Consider the following 18766-nt stretch of genomic DNA (forward strand, 5'->3'; position numbering starts at 1 on the left):
TAAAATAGCAAAAATATTTTTAAGACGCCAAAGGCATGTGGAAGTTTTTTAAAGCCTTCATTGTACTCCATTACTTTGTTTTTCATTTAATAAACTTTTTAATATTATCACATTGGTCCACTTAACATTGTATGGTTTATTTTGACAGCTCACCTAGTTATTGTGTATATTATTTCCCTGAGTTTTTTCTTACAATATCAAATAGGCTCCAACTGTTTGTTGGGAATTAATGAAAAATTTGGGAATGTAAAGAAATATATCCACCCCAAAACGCAACAGAGTCCTGCTCTCCATTTGTAAACTACAGATTTGGGTTGTTTTTGTATGGGCCAGTAGCCTTTGACGAAGCACTTTAGCTTACTATTTCTGAAAACCTGTTCACAGGCAGAATTATGTTACAGTCAATGTACTAGGACCGGTTCCCCATGGACCCAGTGATTTGATGTGAAAGAGTGTGCTGTTTTTTTAGGGAAAACTGTCAGTACCGGCATGTGACTCAGCACAGCTCATCCTCAATTTCCAAAATTGTGTGTGTGTGTTTCAGGATACATGTGTGTTAGTGTGTGTGTACATGTGTTTGTGTGATATATATAGTATATGTGAACATGTTGACTGTGAGGGATACACACATGTGTGAAATGTCCAGACAAGAAAAGAACATTAAGTGTCCTGTTCTGTTCCTCTCTGTCCTATTCCCTCCAGACTGTGTTAACTATCTGGGCCATTTTTTTGACTCTTCCTCTCTTAAACTGTCTTTTACTGTCCTCCATATATTGCCCTCATTGTATATATTCTTAGGATCTAATTGGTCCAAAAAAAGATGAGCTATGCTTATGATGTGATTTGCGCATAGTTAGGGTGGGGAGTAGATCAAGGAAGTATGATGCATGGTGTGATTGAAGAGTAGATGAGATAGTTCTTGCAGAGACCTGAGTAGAAGGAAGGAGATGGGGATTGTTAGATAACAGATGTCAAATTACAATAAGAAAAAGAAATTAATTCTAGTACTTAACATTGTAGAAGGGAAAGTTCAGTTCCCAGAAACATATTACATTTGATGGAGAAATAAAGTAAAAATAGTTCCAAGCCTCCAAATGAGAAGATATGACAGGGTGGACAAATGAAAAGACGCTTCAGAAAAAGCATCTTAGGAGAGAAACAGTTTGTTTAGCTTCCATTTTCATGTGACTGCCCAGCATTGCAGGAAGTCGTAACAGGTGGTGCTTGAGAGTACTGGTCACATCACACTGACATTGCAATGCAGAGACAAATGAACACAGATATGCTCACTAGCTCACTTGAGTGCTTACTTGTGTTCAGCTCAATTCTCCACCTTTATGCAGTTCAGGGCCTCCTCCCTGTCTAGGGAATATTGCCTCTGAGAGTGGGCTGTGGTTTTTGATATCATTTAATTTGACTAAGAGAACCAACCCCAAAGATATGCCCACAGGCCACCCATGGAAAAATCCCTTGTTGAGACTCTCCTCTGAGATTGACTCCAGGTTGTTTCCAACTGACAATTAAAGCTAATCTTCACAGACTTGGTTACAGCAAGTCCTTGTTTAAGAAAAACATTTCTATGTTACAGGTAAGCTGTTCCTTTAAAATAAACCAGAAACTAGTCAAGAGGTTTTATATTCTGACTTTTTTGATGAAAGTACTTTAAAATTCAACCCCCGGATTCTCCATAATCCATAATTTGTTTGCAAAAGAGTATTTAGCCACTTTAAAGGTATCTGATGAGATGAATATTTTCAGGGTCATATGGTAATGGTCATTATACCTAGGAGAAGAAAATTAAAGAGTGTGGAACAGCTTCTACCACAATACCAACCAACAAGAAAACATTAGGTCAAAATGAAAATGGGAGTTGAAAGCTCCCAATGAAAAGAAATGATAAGTGATTTGATAGTTGTACATTGTGTTCTTGTATTGAATCTTCACAGAGGATAAAGTTGTATGCCAATTAGAAAATCTTTAACATTGCCAACACTCTTGCTAGACAAACACCAAAGTGATCTTGGTTAAAACATATTTTCCTATATCCACTGCAGATATATAAAGAAGACATGTTCCCACAGTAGACAGCCAAAGTTGATCTCAGCGAAACAGGAGATCTGTGGTTCTCTAGTGTAGTATACTGTAGTGCCCTGTGGTGCAGTGTGCTGTGGTGAAGTATAGTGTATTTTCCTGTAGTGTTTGTTGCTTGGTGTGCCTGAGGCCCTGGGCTCCCTCTCCAGTTTAGCCCATTTAGAGAAGCTGAAATTAGAATATCAATTGCCAGATCTTATGACAGATGTTGGGAGGGTGATGGTGGTCTGGGAGTTGCAATCTAGGCTACCAAGAGATTACCTCTTCTATAGACATTTGGTGGGTTGCAATGGGTCAAATATCTTCAAGGAACTGCTAAAGAGTAATAGATAAGTTCTCAACATACAGAAAATAATGCGATAGATGCCTGAATTGATGGCTGTGCCAGAATACCATCTTTTTCAGCAATGTGATCTTACCATTGACTTCCAGAAAGGAAGGGAGAGCAATGGCAGCAGTCTTTAATGATTGGGGAGTGTGTATGAGACTCAATGATGAGCAACCCCAAACAAGGTACCCCAAACTTGGCCCTGGGCTTTTTATTGGGTAGTATATTGTGTTCAGGGGGTGAATTGTCAGAGCATAATAGGGTATTTTCATTTAAACCTCCTTTATATGGGTTTGTGAATTATAAAGCTTCCTCAATTATAGGTTTCCTCATGGCCTTTCAAAAGTCTTCAGTCATTATCCCACCTCTATACTACTTCCTTGTCATAGTGTGGTTTTGCTTTCTGCCCGGAATTGATGGCTGTGCCAGATACCATCTTCTTCAGCAATGTGGTCTTACCATTGACTTCCAAAAAGGAAGGAAGAGCAATGGCAGCAGTCTTTAATGATTGGGGAGTGTGTATGAGACTCAGTGATGAGCAAATCCAAACAAGATAACTCAAACTTGGACCTGGGCTTTTCATTGGGAAGTATATTATGTTCAGGGGAGTAATTGTCAGAGCATAATAGGGTATTTTCATTTAAACCTCCTTTATATGGGTTTGTGTATTATAAAGCTTCTTCAATTGTAGGTTTCCACATGGCCTTTCAAAAGTCTTCAGTCAGTTATCCCATCTCTATACTACTTCCTTGTCTTAGTGTGGTTTTGCTTTCTGCCCTGAGGCACAGGTGTGGGAAACCAACTGGGCAGACCAAATGCAGACATGGTAGAATGTATTTATCCTAAGCCCACTGTCTGATATTGACCTGGATGAAAATGCAATTACACAACTTAGGGGATAGAAGAATGTACCTTTGGGCATGGGAGGTGGAAGCTGGGGTTCCCTGACTCCTTGGAGTCCATTTGTAATGGAAACCACAGGCAAGAGTTGAAAATGGAGGTTCTGAATTCCATTGGCCTATGTTTAGGAGTTGTGGACAGGGACCCAGGAAATCCTGGACATACAGACAGTTCTGGGTTGCACGGAGTTCACAGCAGGTTTGAGCCTGCTGGCCTGCAAAGAGACCAGGGCAAGGGGTTCTCAGAATCTTGGACATGCAGGTACTGCTAGAAGTCACAGAGGAGCTGAGCATGGAGGAGGTCAGCAGACTGAGAACTAGCCTGGAAAACAGGGAGTGGGGAATTCTGGGTTGGCTCAGAGGTGGCTAGTCCATGAGTATTGAGGGGCCTTCTGTTGGAGACTTAGATGGCAAGGCTCTGTAGGCAAAGTCTTTTTCTCCGTATAACCCACAGTTGGTTTGCTGAGAGAGACAGTCCTTGGTTCTAAACTGTTTATTGATTGTTTTTCATGGAAATGAAAGCATAACACGTCTTGAGGTTAGACTAGAAGGTAAGTACCTTCTGAGGAAGGAATGTCCAGGAAGGGAAGCTTATTGACTGAACCCTACCATCTTCTAGGTACCTCATTAGCAGGGAGAACCCTATTCTGTTCTAAATGACCACAGGCCATGTTCCTATGGAGAGATTTTTAGATGTATTAGAGAAATACTATTGTATTTCTCATTTGTTAAATCGACGTGGTCATCCACAGGAGAGAACATTATAACTTTAACTAAATTTATGACTATAAAGATAGAGCATGGATCCTTTTTTTCATCCTGACATTGGGATCCACATAGTTTGACACATTATCCACATCAAAAGCTCAATTTTCTCTGGAGCTCTGGCTGGCTGGGCACTACTTATGAAGCCTAAACAACATGATACTTGAAGAGTCCCATTCCTCCTGAAACTTCTAGTGTTACAGAACTATTTATGAACCACACATAAATGCAGAATGTCCTTATGATAGAAATAATTAGGGATGATGTTTTATTCATAATTCACTAATTTTATTCAATAACATCTTAAAGTGGGGAGTCAGTTTATACACTATATAGACTTACCAAAAACACAAATTAATTACATTAACAAAAATATAATGAATATATAATGAAACTTCAAATGAAAACATAGGAAAACCAAAGACCCAAAGAAATCAAAACTCTAACCAAAAACGAAACACAATAATTAAGCTAAGCATTATTCTCTTGCTGCAGATGTTCAGCACAGACCCACAGCCTGTTACTGGCCTTGGTAAAATAGTGCAAAGGAAGTCACTGATGGTAATAATCTGTTGAAGATGAATATAGGCGTGCCTCATTGGGGTGGGTGTTCTGCTGATGGACTAGTCCTTCCAAGGCTAACATGAGAGATGTTACAGATGATACCTCAAAGTTTTTCAAATTCAAATGACTGGTCACCATGAAATAATTCTTTATGACCCAACAGGATCAGCCAAAATTGGCATTGTCAGAGTCCTGCTGGATATCCAGCAGATCTTGATGTATGTCAGCACTTCTCTGAAGCCTTCCAAACAGGCAGTCTTGCTGGACAGAGGCTAGACAAAATAAAGGCCTCATTACCCATAGCTAACCAAAATAGAAGAAAATGCAGCCCAAGGTTGCCATGGTTACAAGGATTAGATGTGGTTAATTTGCTTTGCACACCCAGTGCTCCTGGTGAACAGTTGTGTCGGAGCAAGATCTTGACCTGGTCTCTGATCTGTTTGAGCTTCTGCAGAATATTTCAGACCTATGGGAAGAAGAGAAAAAAAGCCTGTTGAGATCTTGCCATGTCAGCGATCAAGCAAACCCCAGCTTTACTCAGCAGGACAATCCAGTATGATCTTTCATCTGAGATCTTTCCTGTATCCCTACAGGAGAAGGGGCAGAGAGCACCTGGGCCTGGATGTTTTTCTCAAATGTAAAAAATTGCTTGACACTGAACTGTGAACTAGAAACTGTGCTGGAGTTAAAGTAAAACACCACATTTCTCCAATAGTCTAAATACTTTCTATTGATAAATAAGTGTGTATCAGTATCTGAATCTAACATTGAACAGAGGCCTTCTAGGGAGCCTAGCAAATGTTGAAGTGAAGGCACTTCTTATTTCTGGAGTGCAGAATCCTTCTTGGCTCTCCTTGTGAACCCCTATATGTGGGAATCCCCAGAGAAACCATCTCACAGGAAATCCATGTACATTGAAAGGATACTGTAATCAGTAAGAGTGTGCTTCATGCAAATCTTTCCAAGGGTAAGGACTGAACTCTAAAAGGATATACAGGAAGGAAAAAAAAAAAAACCAAAAATCAATAGCCCCGCTGTGCTTATGGCTCCTTAGGTACTTGCTCATCTCAGAGACAGCGAAAGGACTCTGCATCTTTTCAGCCAGGCCATGACAAACCTGCACACACATACACACTGAGAGACAGAGAGAGACAGAGAAAGAGAGAGAGAGAGACAGAGACAGAGACAGAGACAGAGACACAGAGAGAGAGACAGAGAGAGAGACAGAGAGAGACAGAGAGAGACAGAGACACAGAGACAGAGAAGACACACCCACACACAGACCTATGCAGAGATACAGAAAGAGACGAGAGAGACAGAGAGAGATCCAGACACACACATTCCTACATTTCTGAACGAATACAAGCACTTGTATTCACACATACAAGTGTATTTCATTGAAGAAACATGTTTACTTTACAAGCTAATGATAAAAAAAGAGACCTCCCAGGATAGTACAGAGCCAGAATTTAAAAAAAAAAAACATTTAATTGAAAAATAAAAGGCTGAAGATGTAGCTCAGCATTTAGCAACAGTGTCTGTCTTCTTGGCTTCCAGAGTTGAATTCCCAGCAAAAACATGGTTGCTTACAACCGTCTTCAGAAGGATCTGAAGACCTCTTCTGGAGTTTCTGAAGAGAGGAATAGTGTACTCACATACTTTAAAGAAATGTTTTTTTTTTTTTTCTTAAAAGAAAAAGTAAAAGAAAATAATCGTGACTGGGATAAGAACATAGTACGCATAGCCTATAGACAGCTCAGTCAATAATGTGCTTTATCCTAATAAACAGAAAATGGAAATATGGGTTTGTGGCCAAAGCTGCTTAGGAAGTTCCCAAGGCTATGCACAGTAGGTTTGTTTCCCAGCAAAGGCACACTGGATGGAGGTAGACCAGCCTGTTCCTGCCTCTTCTCACTGTTCCTCAGTGGCTCCAAAGTGAGCAGAATCTTCCAATAGGCCCTTCATTTACAATATCCTGTGTGAGTCTGGATCCAAGCTAGGAGCCCAGGCAACTAGTAAATCTCCATAACCAGGATGCTAAGTGAAACTTCTTTCCCTGTAAGGAGATTCTGCCAGAGATGTTTTGAGAAAAATAAGTCTGAATAGTTCACAGTCAAATGGTTGCATGTGTTATTCCACTAGGCAATACTCCATGGAAAGGTTGGACTCAGTGTAATTTTCACTGCTTTACTGATGGACTTAGGGAAAGTTTCTAGGTCAGTGCTTCTATGAGGAATATCCCTAAAACCATGATGTGCCCTAATTTTTCTGTGGACACCTACTGCTTGTTCTGGAATTGCCAGGTCCCTGCGCAATGCAGTACAATGTTTTTAAGAGTTGGACATGGCATCTCACAGGGTGACCCCATTTGAATCCACCAGCAATGTCTGAGTATCCTCATTTCTCCCCAGCCTCCTTGAGGATGATTTTAACACCGAGTGAATGATGTTGAATAAGAGTAGTTACAGAGTGCTACAGAGAGACCAGTGTTTGTTCTGTAGACAATCATGAGTCTAAGGGGCTGTCTGAGGCAGTCCTGTTCTTGCATTTCACCATAGGTATGCACCTTAAGATTAGTACATTATCAACACCAAGCCACTCATTCTTTCAAATCATAACACCCTGAACAAACTCCAAGTCAAGAACAACTGAGTGAAGCATGGGCAAAGTTGGAAAGAAAATGGTAGCAAGGAAGGAGGAAAACAAACTGGGATGCTGATAAGATGCAACAAGTCCCCTGATCTTCCAGTGGGCAGTCACTATTCACTGAGTACAGAGAAGGAACACAAAGTATTTTCTTTTTGGTATTATTATTTTTTATGAGATATTTTCTTCATTTACGTTTCCAATGCTATCCCAAAACTGTCCCATACCCCCTCAACTCTACACACCCACTCCCACAACTAGGCCATCTTTTGATACATATGCAGCTAGAGACACGAGCTCCTGGGGGTACTGGTTAGTTCATATTGTTGTTCCACTTGTAGGATTGCAGGTCCCTTTAGTTCCTTGGGTACTTTCTCTAGCTCCTCCATTAGGAGCCCTGTGATCCATCTAACAGTGAGAATCCACTTTTGTGTTTGCTAGGCCCCGGCTTAGCCTCTCAAGAGACAGCTATATCAGGGTCATTTCAGCAAAATCTTGCTAGTGTATGCAAGGGTGTCAGCGTTTGGAGGCTGATTATGGGATGGATCCCCTGGTGTGGCAGTCTCTAGATGGTCCATCCTTTTGTCTCAGTTCCAAACTTTGTCTCTGTAACTCCTTACATGTGTGTTTTGTCCCCAATTCTAAGAAGGATCAAAGTGTCCACACTTTGGTCTTCATTCTTCTTGAGTTTCATGTGTTTTGCAAATTGTATCTAATAGAGGAACACTCCTCCATTGTTGGTGGGATTGCAAGCTTGTACAAGCACTCTGGAAATCAGCCTGACGGTTCCTCAGATAATTGGACATAGTACTACTGGAGGATCCTGCAATACCTCTCCTGGGCATATACCCAGAAAATGTTACACCCAGTAAGAAGTACACATGTTCCACTATGTTCATAGCAGCCTTATTTATAATAGCCAGAAGCTGGAAAGAACCCAGATGCCCCTCAACAGAGGAATGGATACAGAAAATGTGGTACATTTACACAATGGAGTACTACTCAGCTATTAAAAAGAATGAATTCATGAAATTCCTAGGCAAATGGATGGACCAGTTGGGCAGCATCCTGAGTGAGGAGACCCAAACACAAAAGAACTTACATGATATGTACTCACTGATAAGTGGGTATTAGCCCAGAGACTTAGAATACCCCAGATATAAGATACAATTTGCAAAACACATGAAACTCAAGGAACACAAAGTCTTAGCCAGCCTTTTTGACTCTCAGGCACATTGATTTGACTCAGTAGCCTCCTCCTTACTTCCAGTTACCACAATCCTTTGTTTTCCCACAAATGATTTTAGTACAGTTAAATTCTTTTCCCTCTCAATTCTCTTGAAAATCTGACTTTATACATTTTTTGTCTTCTTTAGTTCTAGTGAGCTAGGTGGACAGGCATGATGATGGGCTGCTGTATTTGATGTTTTTCCAAGGCAATATGAACTGACTGAGTACTTTTCTCATTAAATATTTTGCCTATTAACAATTAAGATGTTTTCTGAACAAGTGAATATATGAATATATATAGATACAATTAAATACATATATGTATAGAGACACACAAGTGCATCCCTACACACACACACACACACACACACATGCACACACACACACATACAAAAAGAATACATGAATACACACTTGTATTAAAAAGAACTTACAAGCACCTAACATTACACAAATTCAAAACACATGTGGTCAAAACCCCTGGGTAAAAGCACAGAAACACACATGCACACACACACACACACACACACACACACACACACACACACACACACACACTCACCCCAGTGAAAACACTGCTATATTACAGCACATTTCCTGTTACTTGAGGAATTAATGATACCTAAGGTGTGTTAAAGGCTCTTAGATTAACCCAGTGTGCCCTGGCCTGTATTTATTTCTTCTTCAGGAACTCTTTCCATTCAGATACTGGCCGATCCTACAAGTATGGTATAAGTTCTGCACATACAAGCTGGTGCACACAAGATTCAAGGTCTTAATTACAGAGTTCCAAGAATATCTTACAGCAAGCTCAAAGTTCAAATATATTCTGCTCTCTAAACCTACCTTGGCTACTTATCAGAAGACCCTGGTAGCATCAATAAAAAGTTAGTTGCAGTTATTATCCAGGATGTTTTCATAACATTGCTGTTCATGTGATATAAAATTCATCTCTAATGTCAGTCAAAAGGAGGCTCGTGAATTGACATGCAAGGATATTATGAAATGCAGCAGTCTGAAAAACTATGAGGGGGAATCTGTACTAAAGCAAAGCCATGCCATGATATACTAAGCAAAACAATGTCAGGTGAGGGATGCAGTGTAGGGTTCCCTGAATCCTCTTGGTGAAGATAGTAAGACACATCATGCAATTCTAGGGGGCTAATTTAGTTCAAGATAGGCAAAGATCTCTAATTGCTATGTTTAAAATACATATTTTGTATAACTTTCTGTTTCTTACTAAAGAATTTAATTATAAAGCAATAAAATTGGAGCCTACCCTTCTGTCCTAGGAGAGGACTGGCCCAAGCTCCTCTGGGTGAGTTGCCATAGAGTAGAACAGAGGACCTGGTTCCTAGATAATTTAGGAAGTGGCTTTTTAGGCACCTCTCCATACCGTAGAGACTTGAGTGGTTGCTGTCAGCTGTCCAGGATATCCTCTGCCTAGAGTGGCAAGCTAGAGGTGGCTGACTGGGATGGGGAGGAGAGGGCATGGCAGAAATCCAATTTCTTCAAAAGAGGGTAACTACGCAGAAAGTCTTGGAAATGATCACAGAAGTGTAAAACTGGATGAGACATAGGAGAGAGCCTGGATAAGGTGCAGGATGGTTACATAGGCTGGACTGTGTTATGATTACACATTAGGGCATTCTGCCCATGATACTTCATTCATCCTACCTGCTGCTGCTTAGTATAGTGGTCTTTGATCTTCTGGCTGCCTTCTTTACATAGTATTTTTGTTGCTATGTTGCATTGTTCCAATGCAATCTGATCCCTTAGCAGCTGTCTGTTCTCACTCCTCAACATCCTGACTTTGTGCTGGATGAGCTTAGATTCAATCAGGAGGTGGCAGTTCCTAAAGCTGAGCCACAAACAAAACATGGTGATTCCAGGCAGCATCCATCCATCTTCCTCCCATTCCTCCAAGCACCATTCCTTCATCATGGGCCCTGATCCCCAGACAGCCCCAGACAAGTATCCAGATTGGCCATAGAGGGAGATCAAATCCAGAGGACTGCCACTTTCCAGAAGACCCAAGGTACTTTGAAAACCCTGACATCTTCAGGGACTCATGTATCTTTCAGAAAAGAACATGGTGTCTATATGTGCTTATGAGTCTGTGGAATTAAAAAACCACCTATAGGTATAGGGAAAAATTCTCTAGGAGTGAAGATACCCAAGCATCACACTATCTTTCTATGTTTCTTCTGGAAACCCCATCTATGAATCTACTTTCAGAGCTCAAAAGGTCCAAGGTTGATTGATATCTCCATCATCTTAGAAACATTTTCAATCTTGAGGATACTGAGTTGGAAAGGACAGTGACTTGAGGGGCTCCCAGACTCTTCACACTTGGTCAAAATGAGTCTAAGATGTTAAAATCTTAGTGCCATGTTTGAAGGAGGCAGGCTTCCTGTTTAGAGACTAAGAGTATAGAACCTGAGCCCCATGTTAGTTCAAAGACAAGGATTGTCAGACATATCCTGGGCCTATTTCTTGGGTCATGATCCTGTTAGTCACTCACCAGTAGAACTGATTTTCTTTAGTCAACTCCTTACACTTGGACAAGGCCTCACTGATGTCCTGGGGCATTCTCTTCAGGTCAGTCATCACCTGGTCATGTTGCATCTCAAGCATATATGTCTCAAAGTTGATCCTGTGGGAGGGCATGGCCCAAGCAACAAATTGTCCCGTGAACTAAGGATACAAGGATCATTTCAATTCAAGCTGAATCATGAACTAGCCTACCCCATATATGGCACTGGACCTAGCTCCTTCTTACCTTTTCCACTTGGTGCTTATTAAAATTATTGCTCTTCAGCTTGGGCCAGTAAGCCCAGGGAAGAAAAAGCAGGGTGTTGATCTGCTTCAGCTCCCTGAAGGGGTTTGAAAGAATAGACTAGCTCTCCCAGAACTTTCCAGGAATCTGTGTCACAGGCCTGGGTCCACGTTAAACCTGTATTATTCTCCTCCTGGTTTTAGACAAGGAATTGCCAATCCTTGACTCTATTGCTACAAAAATTCCCAAAGGACATAATCATATCTACAGGGAAAAGCCTTTATAACACACCAGGAGATTCCAATGTGCATCCACGGTGAGCACAGAGGTCAAGACCTGTGCTACTCAAAATGAACCTCCCTGGCTTTTTCACTGTTATTGCCTGGAAATGGAGTCAGGACAAACTCAATGATATATTACTTGACACAGACTCTCTAGATCTTAAGCTGCACACACAGGAACACAGACACACAGGAACACACACACACAGGAACACACACATCCACAAAAGCACACTCGAGATCACATGCACACAGTATCTCTCTCAGTCTCTGTCTCTCTGTCAGTCTCTGTTTCTATCTCTTTTACACACACACACTCACAAACAGACAGACACAAGACACACACACACACACACACATCCACACACACTTACAATCAGAATGCCAAATAAATGAAATGATTGGCTTTATCTGAGAGTATAATGAACAAAAATTGAGAAAAACAGTGATGAACTGCAGCCAATCCAGTCATACTGAGAGGCAGTATGTGGGAAAGTCTGCTCCAGCTGTTGACTGGACCATTTGGATCCAAATTATAGCCTTGTCAATTATGGAAAGGATTGGCTATAAACAAACATTACCTAGCAACTCCCACAAACCAACACCTGTGTAAGCTTCTTAAATGGCAGGATGAGAGCTCACACATTACTACCTTCATCCCCAGACTGTAATTCATGCCACAGCCTCTGAATTACTTTTGGAGGAATGAAAAGTGCGTGTGACCCCATCTCACTCCTATCTGAACTTGAAGTTCTGTGTCGACAGTCCAATCAGCAAAATTGATTTGGATATGCAGACAGCCTGGATTTCTAGCCCACTGTGGTATGAGGGAATCTGGGCTTAACAGGGATGGCCCAAGATAGTCAGCAGAGTACTGGGCATAAAGACTACCTGTCATTTAAATCCTTGATAGTGTAATTGGCCAGAATTCCCTGAAGTTCTTCTCTGGCATTTTTTATGTTCTGGAGCTCTCTTTTGAGCTTCTCCAACTTCTCGAGTCTCTTCTCCTGCTCATTGATGGTGGGGGGTTGGGATGATGGCTCCCCAACAGAGCCTGTAGGTAGAAAAACACTAGTAACCTTGTAGAGATAATAGGGCAGGGAAAGGGAAACCATGCTTTGTCCTAAACAGAAGCCTGAGGAAGAGGAAAATCTAGAGACACCAAGAATCCCTGATAGTGCATCATAGGTATCTTCAAGCTTGGCTCCTCAGCTAGGTCCCTGTTCACAACCATGATCACTAAGCATATACCTGACTTCCTCTTGTAATCGCCCTAGCCCTGAAATTCTTAAGCTGTACCAGGCAAGAATAAGTGGAGGGCATTGTCAGCTCATATCTGACAACAAAGTTTGTACCTCTTAGCACTCTAGCCAACACTTTTCTAGTCTTCTTCAAATGCATGATGAGAGCTCGTACACTACTACAGGAACCCCAGACTGTGAATCAGTCCACATCATGTGTGTTCAATACCAAAGTGTCTGAGACCTTAGCCCTCTCTTTTCTTGGCATCACATGCTCATGTATCCTAGAGGAAACTATATTAAGAAGAAGTGCATGAACACTCTATCCTGAGAACAACACTTTTCTATTCTCACAGAGCTTGCTCTGCATAATTTTTCATTCAGGGGGAAATTAAGTTCTCTCAGCAAAGCAACTGCAGGCTTTTCAATACCAGGCTGTCTGTAAAACTAATCATCAGACACTCTTGACTCTGGTTCTACCATTGAGGAATATGAAGGATCCAGATCATAATCCCTATTCCTGGAAGGACCAGCTGAAGCCCACATCCTCTCGGCAGCTCCCCAAACCTTGCCCAGGACTCACTGTGCCATCTCCATGACCAGTTGTTTCTTGCCCTTTCCCACCATGACGGGCGGCTGGACTCTTTCTGCCTTGTTCTGGTGTCTGTGTGTATTCTATTCTCTCTCTGAAATACCCCGAGGAGCATGGACAACATGCCTCCTTGGGAACCCATGAGGATCTGAAGGAATACCCCACAAGCCTCTCTGGTTACCACAACACTGGTGACATCACAGAAGATTCTAGGGTTCTCTTGGATACAAGAGATTGTCTGGGAAGTGACTACTGATGATGTCACTGGGAAATTCCATAGCCTACCAGCTTGCCCCATCTTGACCAGTTTCTGAGGTGCCCTTTCCTGGAGTTTCTCTTTTGCCCCTGGGGATACCTCTTGGCAACATCTCCTTCCAAATCTAGAGTTATCTCTCTGCTTCACTACAAGTCCAGTGTTGAATGGGGTGAGTTTGTTTGTTCCATGGCATGGGTAGCTCATCTTTGTTAGGATCCTTTTATGAGGGAGATTCTTCTCCAATATAAATCTACTTCTGGGGTCCATTCATGGAACAAACAATCGATTTACCCAGGTGTCTCTGTTTCCCAGAGGCCAAAAACCTACTTCTGCACCTTTACTTTTACACAAGTTGGATTCTATGTTTTAGAGTGCAACTGCCTTGAGAGGAGAGACTGTTTGAATATATTGAGCCATGTGATTTCACACAATCTCTGATTTACAACCCCATTTCTTTTCTTTTTTTTTCCTATTGAAAATTCCATTTTATTGTCCTCTTTTTTTTAATTTTTAATATTTTTTATTACATATTTTCCTCAATTACATTTCCAATGCTATCCCAAAAGTCCCCCATAGCGCCCCCCACTTCCTTACCCACCCATTCCCATTCTTTTGGCCCTGGCATTCCCTATATTGGGGCATATAAAGTTTGCAAGTCCAATGGGCCTCTCTTTCCAGTGATGGCCGACTAGGCCATCTTTCGATACATATGCAGCTAGAGACAAGAGCTCCGGGGTACTGGTTAGTTCATCATGTTGTTCCAACTATAGGGTTGCAGATCCCTTTAGCTCCTTGGGTACTTTCTCTAGCTTCTCCATTGGGAGCCCTGTGATACATCCAATAGCTGACTGTGAGCATCCACTTCTGTGTTTGCTAGGCCCTGGAATCGTCTCACAAGAGACAGCTATATTTGGGTCCTTTCAGCAAAATCTTGCTAGTGTATGCAATGGTGTCAGCGTTTAGAAGCTGATTATGGGATGGATCCCTGGATACGGCAGTCCCTAGATGGTCCATCCTTTCATCACAGCTCCAAACTTTGTCTCTGTAACTCCTTCCATGGGTGTTTTGTTCCTAATTCTAAGAAGGGGCACAGTGTCCTCACTTTGGTCTTCATTCTTCTTGAGTTTCCTGCGTTTAGCAAATTGTATCTTATATCTTGGGTATCCTAAGTTTTGGGCTAATATCCACTTATCAGTGAATACATATTGTGTGAGTTCCTTTGTGATTGTGTTACCTCACTCAAGATGATGCCCTCCAGGTCCATCCATTTGGCTAGGAATTTCATAAATTCATTCTTTTTAATAGCTGAGTAGTACTCCATTGTGTAAATGTACCATAATTTCTGTATCCATTCCTCTGTTGAGGGACATCTGGGTTCTTTCCAGCTTCTGGCTATTATAAATAGGGCTGCTATGAACATAGTGGGGCATGTGTCCTTCTTATCGGTTGGGACATCTTCTGGATATATGCCCAGGAGAGGTATTGCTGGATCCTCCGGTAGTACTATGTCCAATTTTCTGAGGAACCGCCAGACTGATTTCCAGAGTGGTTGTACAAGCTTGCAATCCCACCAACAATGGAGGAGTGTTCCTCTTTCTCCACATCCTCGCCAGCATCTGCTGTCACCTGAATTTTTCATCTTACCCATTCTGACTGGTGTGAGGTGGAATCTCAGGGTTGTTTTGATTTGCATTTCCCTGATGATTAAGGATGTTGAACATTTTTTCAGGTGCTTCTCTGCCATTCGGTATTCCTCAGATGAGAATTCTTTGTTCAGTTCTGAGCCCCATTTTTTAATGGGGTTATTTGACTTTCTGGAGTCCACCTTCTTGAGTTCTTTATATATATTGGATATTAGTCCCTTATCTGATTTAGGATAGGTAAAGATCCTTTCCCAATCTGTTGGTGGTTTTTTTGTCTTATTGATGGTGTCTTTTGCCTTGCAGAAGCTTTGCAGTTTCATGAGGTCCCACTTGTCAATTCTCGATCTTACAGCACAAGCCATTGCTGTTCTATTCAAGAATTTTTCCCCTGTGCCCATATCTTCAAGACTTTTCCCCACTTTCTCCTCTATAAGTTTCAGTGTCTCTGGTTTTATGTGAAGTTCCTTGATCCACTTAGACTTGACCTTAGTACAAGGAGATAGGAATGGATCGATTCGCATTCTTCTACATGTTAACAACCAGTTGTGCCAGCACCATTTGTTGAAAATGCTGTCTTTCTTCCACTGGATGTTTTTAGCTCCCTTGTCGAAGATCAAGTGACCAGAGGTGTGTGGGTTCATTTCTGGGTCTTCAATTCTATTGCATTGGTCTATTTGTCTGTCAATATACCAGTACCACGCAGTTTTTTATCACAATTGCTCTGTAGTAAAGCTTTAGGTCCGGCATGGTGATTCCACCAGAGGTTCTTTTATCCTTGAGAAGAGTTTTTGCTATCCTAGGTTTTTTGTTATTCCAGATGAATTTGCAGATTGCACTTTCTAATTCACAACCCCATTTCTTTGCAATGAAAACTCCCTTGTACTTGGCAATAGAAGAAGTCACTACAGGGGCAACATCATACTATAAAATTTATGTCCCTTCTTCAAAAGCTAAAATCTTACATTCTCTCTATCTCCAAAACAACCAGACAAAATAGGCATCTGTGAACAAAGGCCAAGAGGGACATTGAATTGCTGCTTCCTGGTCCCATTAGCTCTTACTTCTCCAGTATCTACATTTTTAAGTTCTCAGTTCCAGGCCTGAGTCTGTTGGGGGTTGGAATATGATCCTGTATTCATAAGATACCTAACACTCAATTGGATGGATAGGGGATGAAAGGCCTCGGGTCCAGTGAAACCTCTATTTTAATGGATTCATAATTTCAGAAGGGGCTCCTTTTGGCATTGACATCAGTGCCTTCTGCCTTCTTGACCTGGGTGTGCTGAGTGCATGGTAAAATGCCACCTATCCTCAGAGGTGTAAGAGTGTAGAAATCATGCAAAAGCTTTCCACATTGATTGTGTTGTCTTTGGCTACCACCTTTGGTTATGGAATATCACTACAACAAGGCCCAAAGGTGTCTGGGGAGATGGTTGGGCAGTCAAAAGTCTACTCTGTTTCTCTGGCAGTCGTATGAAGAGCCTTTATGGAGAACTGGAGAACATGGCTAATGAAAAAGAAATAGTTATATTTTAGCTAGCTGATGATATCTGAGCCTAGAAAGCTATGGGGCAGGCATTCCAATAAAATAGTATAGGGATGAATTCCTCCCTGTATTGGGTACAATAGGCCCAAAGTAAGAAGGAGGCTCAGCCACCTTTCCCTGAACTCTTCAGAGAGATTTGTAGTGTTTCCGTTAAGGAACTCTTCTTTACTTTCATGAGACCAGAACTCTGAGGTCTGCACGTACCATGAAGATTCCCAACTATTCCTAAATCATTCACTGTTTATTGACAGCTTTTGGCTATGAATGCTCTGCTATAGTTTGCCACAGTTCAAAGGGTGTGTTATAATTGTTGGTCAAGTGCCTTGAGGAGCTTTTCAGCTACTCTTTTAGAAGTTTCAGACTAGTGGATAAACGCATAGAAGGTTTCAGTAAAAAAAAAAAAAAAAAAAAAAGCATGGACTCTTACTCTCCCCCATCAGGACACACATCAGTGAAGTCAGTTTCCCACAATTGACTACTGTTTGGCCCCTCATATGTTCCCACTTCTAGCAGAAGTATCTGTCTTTACATGTATTTTACTATTAAGCTGATATATTGCTTGGAGGAATTAAGCCATGCTGTTAAGTCCAGTTTTACCATACCTTGTTATGAGCAACTTAGAAAGTAGTGTGTATGCCAGTCAGGTAGTCTGGTGAAGGTTTGTTTCCAGAAACTTGCCAGTATTTCCTGGCAGAGTGTTCCTTCCCTCTGGTGTCCACCACCAAACTTTGGTTTCAGCTATGCTTTAGATATTTTTACATCCCTTATTTCCCCTTGTTTACACTATGGATTCTCAGGCTACAGTGGGTCACAGTATGTCACCTGAATGTCAGTAGATTCCACTGTTTTTTGTTTGTTTGTTTTTTGATTGGTTTGTTTCTAGACAGGATTTCTCTGTATTGCCTGGCTGTCCTGGAACTCACTCTGTAGACCAGTCTGGCATAGAACTTAGAAATCTGCCTGCATCTGCCTCCCAATTGCTGGGATCAAAGGCATGTGCCACCATGCACAGCATACACTGATCTCAAACAATTTTTGGCATGCCAACTCAGTGACCTGATTACTTGTGACCTCAAGGGGGTCATTAAGTTGATGTGCTTTGCCTTGAAACCAAGAGTATCATGGAGGAATTCAAAGAGTTTCCAGGAGAGCCAAGAATTCCTCTGTGTTTTTAATGTTCTTTCTGCCAGCAATGATGAGCCCTCCTTCCCACATATTTATTAAGTAAAGCATATTGACATTCCTGCTAAGTGATGACTGGTGTTTTCTTTCACCATAGACTTGGTCTATATATCTTGAGGCCAAATAATTTCAGCTACAATATCTCCCGAAGCCCCTGTGTAACTGGTTCCATGTTTAATTGAGGTGTTCCCATCCATGTAGAACATTCCCTCAGAATCTTTCCTGGGATGTGGGGGTGTCCAATATGTCTAGACTGATCTGTTTCTTCATGCTTCTTTCCTCATACAATTATTGATGAACTTCTGTGGGTCTTCATCTGTCAAGATGTTAGCAGACGTGATGACAGTGGGTTTTTCAAACTAGACTCCTGGATAGTCAAACAGTCGGACTTTGACCCTTGCTTTCAACAGCCAGAATTGTGGGGTTGCTTTGAGAAGAACCTCAACTGCGTGGGGTGATGTAAATATAAGATGCTGACCCAGAGATTACTTCTCTGTTTCTTTCACTAGATAGTGGGACCCACCAAGCTCTAAGACAAGAGGACCAGCCTGAGGATAAAGGATTCAATATCTTGACAGGTCTATTATAAACTTCTCACAGAATTAGTATATTACTTCAGGCTCACCCAAGGAGCTCTTGAGGGTCATTACTCTTCATTTGGTTCCCAGGCTGTGCTGTCCTCTGGGCAAGATAATAAGTTTACTCAGTACTAATAGGACCCTC

The 18766-nt window shown here is 41.5% G+C and overlaps 1 protein-coding gene across 1 annotated transcript in view; it reads right to left on the reverse strand.

Annotated features, from left to right (window-relative positions):
* LOC147001673 (uncharacterized) overlaps nt 1-18766 on the reverse strand; it is a 129182-nt gene that overhangs the window by 27020 nt on the left and 83396 nt on the right. The window contains exon 3 of the mRNA XM_085828846.1: nt 18669-18724. Coding sequence (XP_085684972.1) covers nt 18669-18724 — 56 coding nt within the window. The remainder of the gene's footprint in view (nt 1-18668; nt 18725-18766) is intronic.

This window comes from Mus caroli, unplaced genomic scaffold (genome assembly GCF_978045245.1).
Source record: "Mus caroli unplaced genomic scaffold, Mus_caroli_1 scaffold_12, whole genome shotgun sequence".
Taxonomy (NCBI): Eukaryota; Metazoa; Chordata; class Mammalia; order Rodentia; family Muridae; genus Mus; species Mus caroli.